The sequence below is a fragment of the Zingiber officinale genome, chromosome 5B, assembly GCF_018446385.1.
Source record: "Zingiber officinale cultivar Zhangliang chromosome 5B, Zo_v1.1, whole genome shotgun sequence".
Lineage (NCBI taxonomy): Eukaryota > Viridiplantae > Streptophyta > Magnoliopsida > Zingiberales > Zingiberaceae > Zingiber > Zingiber officinale.
In genome coordinates, this window is record NC_055995.1 from 12,558,853 (window position 1) to 12,569,352 (window position 10,500).

General features: G+C 33.0%; 1 protein-coding gene across 2 annotated transcripts; it reads right to left on the reverse strand.

Moving 5' to 3' along the window:
- Positions 1–1,406: 1,406 nt before the first annotated feature.
- Positions 1,407–4,919, reverse strand: LOC121984126 (trichohyalin-like). 2 transcript variants are annotated; one of them, XM_042536925.1, is made up of 7 exons: positions 4,834–4,919; positions 4,001–4,050; positions 2,928–3,340; positions 2,738–2,790; positions 2,589–2,626; positions 2,033–2,459; positions 1,407–1,751 (listed from the first exon to the last, which is right to left on the reverse strand). In XM_042536925.1, exons 2-7 carry the CDS (start codon positions 4,030–4,032, stop codon positions 1,542–1,544), a joined length of 1,173 nt encoding a protein of 390 aa, XP_042392859.1. In that variant the 5' UTR covers positions 4,033–4,050; positions 4,834–4,919; the 3' UTR covers positions 1,407–1,541. The 2 variants fall into 2 exon arrangements, with proteins under 2 accessions (XP_042392859.1, XP_042392860.1); XM_042536926.1 differs by having other exon boundaries at positions 4,829–4,897.
- Between the last annotated feature and the right edge of the window lie 5,581 nt (positions 4,920–10,500).

Genomic DNA, 10,500 nt, shown 5'->3' on the forward strand with positions numbered 1-10,500 from the left:
TGGCCCAGGCCCTCCGATGCTCAGGTCAGAAGAGAGGCCGAGCGAAAAAGGATGAAAAATAGTAAATGTGTACACGTAAGTAAGACTACTATCTAGCGCATCCCGGTCAACGGAGATGACCTCCCTTTTTATACCGTCTTTTGTAACCTCTGTAATCATAAGACATCAAAGAATGTCATATGTCAAGGGGTGTCGAGTGAAAGAAGATGTACAACGGACTTCTATTAGATAGAGAAAGGTTACGCGGTTTGTATGTGGCAGAGTATTGTAATATTCCTAGACAAATATCTATTACTCTTTGACAAGTTATTGTTATTCTCTGACAATATTGTCCCTCTGAGGATTTGACCGGCTAGGAGGTTGGTTGGGAATAAGACAGAGATGATGTCCAAGAAAGAGAGACTAAATCTTGGGTCCGACCGACTAAGAGGTTGACTGAGAGTAGAGAAGTTTACTTGGATATGTAGTCTTTAACTCTGAACTCCATCTCCTCTTGTCTTTTAACTTTTAACTTTTAACTGACACAACATTCCAACTCCTTTTACTAGAGTCATCCACTATTTCCGGAATCATATACTGTGATGGGCGCCAACTTGACCACCCTGATGGTTTGATCTCGGGTCGACGGATATTTCTAAAGCCGGAGGTGTTGGGAATTTGATTTACACTCATTCCTGGGCATGTTGATCCCATATAGCACGACGATTTTCTGATGTGCTACTGTATGCCGCCATTAGTGCGCCGTGGTAATTTGTCTCAACACCCTTAATTTTGAAATAATTAACAAAATGAATGTTCAGCAAATATCAATGAACCCAAATGTTTACCTAAACAGATTTATGCAATGTATTACAAATAGCAAGTAACTGGATAAAATCACTGGCTTCAAAAGCAAGAAAAAAAAAACAGTAGAAAAATCAACGGAGAAGTATTTTAAATTTTCTTACGAATTTGAATTTCGACTTGCTGCTCTTTACGTTCATATTCTTATCTGATCTTCATCTTTCAGCTTCAAATATACTTTTAAATTATTGAGTGCAAAAAGGACACCCCAATAATCCAAAGAAAAATGGAAACTCGAGTAAATATAAAGTTGATAAAGCAACATGGTTTTAAAGAATCAAATCGACCCTCATGATTGTTTCTTTCACAAGAACAACTATTTCTTATAATTAGAAAATTACAATTTTTATTCTGTAAGAATTGATATTTCAGAATTTATTTTCAACCAAATCTAACTCATCGAGAATATAATAATCATTCTTAGTGAATTAATATAATAGTGATTCGTATAAACAAATGCACCGAGTGGATTTTGAGATTTCTTCGGCTGCTCATTTTTGTTTCATGACAGACAAAACTCACCATATTTCTATGATATACACAAATTAACAGGACCAAGTTCATGTTAGAAGAGGCATTAGATAATTTCCCAAAAAATATTAATAAGATTTCTATTTGAACAAAAAAATTGAAGAACCTACCGTGGCATAATGTCCTCGTAAGGCAAGTAAATCTCATATCATGGAACCAATCATCTCCTAATCTATGGATGCATTTGCTACAATTTCTATTCCTGACAATTCTGTTCTGTTCTTCACGGCTTCGATTTGATCAGCAAGTGAGATTTGTTTCAAACTTTCATTTTTAATCACTTCCATGTCCCATTTCTTAAACTCTGGCCTCGATTCTTCAATCATGTCAGCTTCAAATTTCCAGGACTTGCTTAGTTGCTTCTTGCGTTCACGAAACTTGAGAACAAAAAGAAAAAGAAAAAAAAAGAGAGAGAGAAAGTTCAACTAAACACAATTCAAAATAGAAAATAATTGGCAGGCTATAAATATATTGGATTTGTTTCAGTTTAGCAAATGAGTACATGGCTTGGGAGGTTTATGAATGTTTATAGACATATGTAGTTACTAAAATGGAAATGCCAAAAATAGTTGAGACAAGAATTTTAGTAGTAAATAAGAATAAGGATCATGCAATAACTTCTATGTTCAACAAGTTCTTTAAGATTTAAAGAAAATACCTTAGTTAATCTTGCCCTGAGTTTTAAACTTTTGGATAATGGTATCTTCTTTTCTCTGTCAGATTTCTCTCTTGAAAATGACTCCACCTGTTTATCTTCCATCATTTGTTTCCGTAGTTTCCTTTGTTCAGCGAGCTTTGCAATTTTTTCAGCCCTCTCCCTCGCAACCATTTCAGCTCTTAGCTTCACACGTACTTTTGCCCTTTCTTTCTCTTCTTTGAGTTTTACTTGTTGGGTCATGAAATCTGCTTTCATTTTCTCAAAGTCATCCCATTCTAATTCCTCTTGGTCATCAGTTCCTATTTTTGCTGCTTCAGCAATAGTTCTTGCCCACAATGTGTAGCATTGGGCTTGTAGTCGTTTAATTTTTCGACGCTCTTCCCATATCTTTTTTAGGGAAGAACTAATCCTAGATTTGCTCTGGTCACTACACAAAAGTAATTAATATTCATGAAGATGAAAGTGCCATTGAGATATCTATTCACAGCAATCTTATATGAATCATAGGTAGGAGTAAGATTTAACACAATGACTTTTGCAAACTGAAACAAATTACCTGTGCCTATGATGGAATTGAGACATCTTCTTCCGGACCTGAAGCCACACAAACAAATTATTAAACTTTAAGCGAGTATTGAGCATCACCAACCAACAAACATAATATTATTTACTTAGAATGCACGAGATTGTTTTACATGCCATCACCTTGGGGTTGCTTAAGGCCTCCAATGTTTTTTTCTTAATGCGTTCACGAGTCTCTACAATCCACACAACATATAATGTTAGTATCAGCAAGGTCAAATTCGGATCACAATGGAGGGGTAAAAATGGATATATGGCAGTACGCCATCATTATAACAAAGATACAAGGGAGAAACTAAAAAGTAAATGTCACCTTCACTGTGTTTCTTTCCTTTGTTCCAAGGTATCCTGCCTCTGTTTGCTGCGCCAATCTTCAGTCTTCTCTGGATTTCTTTATGGGAGACACCTTGAGCACTTTCACAATTAGTGGAACCTTTCTCATACTTCACACTGGATACAGAAGTCTGAAATCCAAGGCTGGCGGGTTTCTTGTTTTCACAATGCTCAGTTGATAAACCTAAACTAAAGAATTGAGGACTAATTTCGGATGGTGCTACATCAAGCAAAAGTTGCAATGTTTCTCCATGATGAACTTTTGGACAGGGATTAAGGGATGTCAATATTCCGTGTGCCTCTCTTGATGTAGCTATTGGAAGTGGCAACAGCTTGAATGGAAGTTTAGGTTTAAAATCTTTCAAACCATAGGTGAAGAATGCTGAATGAATACTGAGGGTAGAATAAAAGGATCATCATGTTAAAAAAGCAATAGCCACAAGGTGATTTTAATCATTAAAATAACATGTAATTGAGCTCCACCCTCCTCTTCCTCACTATTTATGTCTACCTCTACTAAATAAATTTGGTCCTTCAAACTTCACTGAACTAGATTCATTAAGTAGGAAAAGAAGACACTGAAGCAGCTAAATTATAGTAAGACCTTGCACAACTTAAATACAGTAAGTTGATCAAATGTTCAGATTTTCAGTACAGTTTCTATCTTCTGATTTATAACGCTATCCTAAGTAGTGAGAGAAGAAGATGATAGTGGAATTCTCCAACCTTACCTTGCACAAATCAAATACGAAGATGAATTTAAATAGATATTTATTAGTGAAGGAACATAGTAAGTTACTTGTTTTAAATATTCTAAGTTAGCTTTAGCAGGTCTAAAAACTCCATGCCAACATGAATTTTAAGTTGAGTAAAGAGATGAACAAATTCTATGCTATTACCAATATTTGAAACTAATTATTGTCAATACAACAATTGATGCCTCAAAAGATTGTAAAGCTCCTTTTTAACAAAATATCATGAAGATTATCACATAATAAGGCACAATGTCTTAATCAAATTTCATATTATAAGTAGTGGCACAAAAGTAAGTACCTTGGCTTCCCACAAAAGTAAGTCCTTTCCATATCTTATAGAAATTCTTCCTGGAAAGACAAGTGAAAGTAGGGCCTAGTCCTCTTAGACAAATAAGTGGAAGAGCAATACATCAACACATGTACGTATTTAACATGAGTGAGGGCTAAACAACAAGGCCTCTGAAAACTCATAAATAATAACTCATAGGAAAATTACACTTAACTTCCTTTATCTAACTTCTAATATATGTGAAAGATCAAAAATCTTTGAGCTAGCCAACCCCATCAAGTGGGATAAGGCTTGGTAGTAGTAGTAGTAGTTGTTGTTGTATCAAAAAAGCCTGAACTAGTTGAATAATTTCAATTTAACTAAAGACGATATACCAAATTACTATGATCGGTGATATACATGTTGCTTTGTACTGATTACAGAAGTAATCAAGGTAACATTTCAGCTATTTTTTTTAGCTTTCCTTCAGCATAGACTATTATATTTCTGCAGATATGATATTCAAATTCCCTAATCTCAAGTTCATAAGTCCCACATGTAGGTTAACCATGGGAAAAACACAGCATCTATCATATGCCACTAAATCTCATTTTAGAAAGAGAGATTCTCCAAATCGAAGACCTAGAAGCAGATTACATAGTTGATCATAATTACATTTCTCAAACAACTAAATCTTCCTCACTGGCCCTAACAGCATTGGATCGGAAATAGCACATGAATGTAGCTGCTCAGAGCAAAACGTATGCATAGGAACATGTTTTCAAAAATTATGTGTAGAAACGATTGCATAACAAAGAGAAATATAGTTTATCTCTTCCGAGAATCATAAAAGGGAACCTTACAGCCGAAGAAGACATCGAAAGGCCATGGTCGGCGGCGGTTCCATTGTCGAATGAGATTAGATTGGGCTGCAACACAAATAAAGATCATAATTGAGCAGGGCCGTTGTTGGGCCAGCCACCTTTGTGATTGCTATCCATTCTAATAAAGCTTGGTTATTCATCTTTAATATATTTAAAATATTAATAAATATATTATTTTTATTTTTAAAATAATAATGAGTGTGTTTTTAAAAAAAAAAAATAGCCTAAAGTTTTTCACCAACTACTAATTGAATTCTAATTGGCAAAACCCTAAACCTCTATTTCTTTCCTATGTTGGCTAATCCATTCAATTTCAATCTCCATCACAACTTTTGCACAAGATAGCACGACTACACGAGTTGAAGCTTGCATATTGAAGTCAACTCACTTGACTACAAATAAGAAAGTTATACCAGAAAAATGAATAAATGAAAGCATCATTTACCTATAACCGCGCAAAGAGTGTTTGCATTATTCTTGTAGAACAATTCTATATAAATTATAAAACACTATGTAAAAACATTAGAATAATTCTTCTATCAATACAGGACACAGAGTCATGAGGAAAGGTCACATGATCTTATCCTGCTCTGCAAGATATTGTTATTAACTTCTCCGATGGAAAAGAAGTCAATCAATTCACTCATTCAATGTTTTCGTCATGGATTTGGCAGAAAATGCACCTCTTTTCTTGGATAGGGATTCCCCTTTCTGCTTAGTTGAATCTTTGTGTTAATCCTTCCATTGTGAAGTAACCAAGTGAAGAATTTAACCTTTAATTTTTAGGGACAAAAGAGGACCATAAGCTGACTAAATGTGAGTATTCAGCTCCTATAACAATTAAATAACAGTGAAGGAGCTAATAGAGTTCCACATCTAGAAAATTATGTTCATTGATACTCCAATTCAATGTAATGTAGATGACTTCTAATTCCATTTGAAAAATATTGAGCCCTTTGAAAAATGTCTCTTTGCTAAAATTTTTAGGGAGCGTTTGGTTCAAGTTATCATATACAATCTTGGTTATGTGATTACTAAGTAATCACATAACCAAAGTTATGAGGAATCAAATATAATCAAATATTGTTTGGTTCAACCTAAGTAACAAAAACTTATTTATTTGAAAGTTTTAATGAATAACCTAGTTTAATATTTTACTATATTACCCTTAGTTACAAAATTAATCATATATTATTATTATTATTATTATTATTATTTAAACTCTACATTTTTTTTATTTTTTTTCTTTTTCATGTTTTTCTTTATTTTTATGCCTTTTTTATTTTTTTTATTTTTTATTTCTTTTCAATTTTTATATTTTTTTCATTTTTTATTTTTTAAAGTTTTTTTAATTTGTTTATGTTTTTTATTTTTTATTTTTAAGTTTTTTATTTTTTTCCTATTTTTTTATATATTTTTTATTTTTTTTCATTTTTTATTATTTTTAAATTTTTTTTACGTTTTTCTATTTTCCTATTCTAATGCTTTTTTTTAAATTTTTTATTATTTTTTAAAAAAATTTATGTTTTTATATTTTTAATGTTTTTTTACATTTTACATTTTTTAAGTTTTTTATTTTATTTTTTATATTTTTATATTTTTTTCTTTACATTTTTTTATCACATTTTTCTCTTATTCGAAAGCATTTTGGGTAAAAAAATTTCATTAACACCGGAATCAAGAAAAACCTCAATTTTATGAGGTTTTTCAATTCCAGGGTATATGCCCATTTTGCTGACATGTCGGGCATGAAATATTACTCGAGAATTATCGATTATCTAAATCAAATAAAATTTTGATTGAAAACCTTGGATGGATAACCAAGATTACGATTACTCCAAGTGAAAGAGCCACCAAGAGTAGCTACTTCTTACAAGTCCATTTTTTTGCCACCATTCTGAAAGGGGGAGTTTGCTCTAGTGCCAATAAAGCAATTTTTTCTGTTCTTTCTTTCTGGTGATGATAATGTAGCATTACAGTCTACCTAGTGCACCAACATTCAACCACTATAAGGCCAATGAATTCAAGCTATTCAAGGAACTAGTTTTTGTGTTAGTCCGTGGGAAGCCCAAGAATGCGAGAACAAGCCTTCCTCATGACATATTTTCATACAGTTATAGGAATTAAATCCGCCACAAGCCTTCCTCATGATATATTACAACTTTAAGTTTTGATTTGAGTTCTTTGACTTAACATATTGTATGTATATAATCAATTATTATTTTCTTTCCAATTATTGGTTAACATTTAAGGCTAAGTTTGATTGAACGTATTGTAATTCAGCTAGTAATATAATCAAATTTATAATATAATCTTAATTATATTTACTATGATTAGTAATGTACTATATGTAATTTTTATTAGCAGGATAATTACATTCTTTCATTTGATGTATATATTTCTTATAAATAATATAATTCGTATTATTATACAATGATAAAAATATCCGAGGCAACGGCCAATGCACCTCTGTCGAGTTGGCCGTCGACCGATGGCGCTCGGAGGTGGCGGTAGGCAGCGACGGCCGGCAACGACGGCGGCGGCAGCGGTCGACAACGGCGACGGCGGCAATCGGCAACGGCGGCGGCGGTGGCCGACAATGACACCCGAAGGCTGCAAGCTGCAGCCGATGACAACGCTTGAAGGTTGCAGCCAGCGGCGGCGACTATAGGCAGCGGTCGGCTGTGGTGCCAAGAGGCGGTGGCCAAAGGCAGCACCTGGAGGCGCTGATCGACGGCGGCGCTCGAAGGTGATGATTGACGGTGGCAGACAACTGGCAGCCGGCAACGGTCGACTACCGGCGATGGTCGGTAGCTGCCGACGACTCGCGGTCGACCGACAGCGACCGATCGACGGCCAGTGACCAAAGGTGGCCGGTAATCGGCGTTAGCTGACAACGACGGTGGAAGCGACGTCGGTGACCAATTGATACCGAAAATAAACTAGGGTTATATTTGATATTTAAATTTTAGTTAAACAATGACCTCTTAATGTAATCAGATTATATGGTGTTAGCATTGTAATCCAAATTATAAAATTTTATTATCTTTTTTAATCCAGATTACATTACATTACAGTTTTAAAATTATAACAAACAAAGTAATTAATATTTTAATGTAATCTTGGTTACATTACAAGACAGATTATATCCTACCAAGACGTAGCCTTAGAGTCACTACTATTATCATCTTTTATCAAATTCACAAATTAATTATAATTGTTAATTATTTTTTCCCCTTTTTTTATTACGACGACGCAGTTCAAAGTTAAGTTAAGTAAATAGATAAGTTGACAATAAGTATGTTTACTAGTAAGAATAGCATTTTTAAAAGATAAGAATTTTCAAAGAAACATCAATTTCTTAGTATTGAAATAGAATTTGGAAGAAATTCTTAAGTTAAGATTTTAAAGAAATTCTCCTTAAAACATAGCATTTTCTTTTTGGTGAAAAAAATAGTCTTTTCTTTTTCCAAAACAAAACTTAGGGTGTGTTTGGTTTGCACATTTTCATTTTCTGAAAAATGCACATTTTTTAGAAAATAGAAAATAACTTTTAGACATTCTCTATTTTTCCAGAAATTGATATCTATTTTTTTAGAAAACAACATAGAAAATACAAACCAAACACCATTTTTTAGAAATATGTATTTTTCAGAAAATAAAAATTTATGGTGTGTTTGGTACGTGTATTTTTCATTTTTATTTTCTAAAAAATGCGCATTTCACAAAAAAATGGTGTTGGATTTGTATTTTTCATGACTGTTTTCTAAAAAATTAGATAGTGTTTTCTAGAAAAACAGAGAATGATAAAAAGTCATTTTCTGTTTTCTAGAAAATGCACGTTTTTCGAAAAATAAAAATAAAAAACGTGCGTACCACACGCACCTTTAGCTTTTCATTTTTCAAAAACTTAGGGAGCGTTTGGTTTGTAAAAAAAATTCATTTTCTACTTTTCATTTTCTATTTTTATTTTTTGTTTTCTATATAGTTTTTAGAAAATGAAAACAGAAAATGTGTTTGGTACGATAGACTGTATTTCTATTTTATATAAAAGAAAATTGAAAAATACATTTGGTAGATTAATATGGAAAATGGTAAGTAAAATAATTATTTTTATTTAGAAAAAAAATAAAAGATGAAAAATTAATATAGGAATTATTCAACTTCTTAATTGAAATAATTTTTTTTTATTTAAAAACATCTATCAAATGAGTGAGTTAGTTTGACTTTTATATAAATATAAAAATCAAACATATATTAATATATATGCCTTAACATATTATTTTTAGCTTCACATGTTCAAATATTAAATATAAATACAAATCTAATTATGGATGATGCTCCACATAATCATTTCACATATGGCTTGTAATTTCATCACGTACATTTTCCATCTAAGCTATTTGGATTGGATCAATTGGAATCGGTTCTTGATTATTAAAATCACCTTCAACTCTAGACATGGGCATATCATCATAAGAGTATTCCATAAATAAATTAGTCATTGCATGATGTCAACGTATGAAATTATGCATTGCACAACAAGCAACTAGAGTTAATCTTTGCCTAGGAATTGGATAGTTTGACATATCTTTTAAAATTTTGAACCTTGCTTTAAACACTCCAATGCACCGTTTTATAATATTACGACTTGTATTGTGCCTATAATTGAATAACTCTTTCTTTGCCCTTGGTCTGCCATGCCTCTAATAATCTTGCAAGTGATAGCGTCGACCTCAATACTGAGCGAGAAATCTCGGCATGTTTGAGTAACCAGAATCAACAAGATAAAATTAATTTGTGATAGTGTTTCCATATTAATGATGAAAAACATCAACATAAACGAATATATATAGAGAGAGTTTTATATGTTATTTACCACCGCAAGATTTTAGAAAAATTATTTTCATGTCTTGTCAATGTATCTATGAACACCTTGGAATCATTTGTTATCCCCTCCCAACTAGTATACACAAATGTGAAAAGCATATCGAAGTCACATGCAAGCATCACATTTTGTGTAACAATAACCTTTCTACCATGAAAAACTGCATAATGTGCTAGTCCCATCGATAGCTCCAAGACAATTCTAAAAATGCATAATGTGTTAGTAAGAATATATTGTTAATGTAAGTAGACACATTAGTGTAGAATATGTACCTTAAAATATGGAAACCACTTTGGATTGTTTAATATGTGAGGATGGGCGCCATTGTGTTCATATGGTCAAATAATATATGTTCCCAACGTACAAACAGCTCGTAGAACTCGTTTGAACCACTTGCTACTGTTGGGACCAAAATGTAGCTAGAGGGGGGGGGGGGGGGGGGGATTAGCTCTTCGCGCTCGTCGTGCTTTTCGTTGCTTGTTTCTTCAAATATATGCAACGGAAATACAAGAAACAACACATACAACGCTACCACAAAGGATTTATTTGGTATTCACCTCAACAGGAGGTGACTAATCCAAGGATTCATACACACGAGCACTCTCCACTATGAAAAACACTCCTTTACGGTAACTACTGAAGGTGGAGAAGCCTTACAAGCTCTCAGTACAAGAAGTAAGGAAAGGGAAAACAAAATACAATAAGATCTTACAAGTTAACACAAGAAACCCTAACCCTAAGTTCCTCCTCGCCTCTTG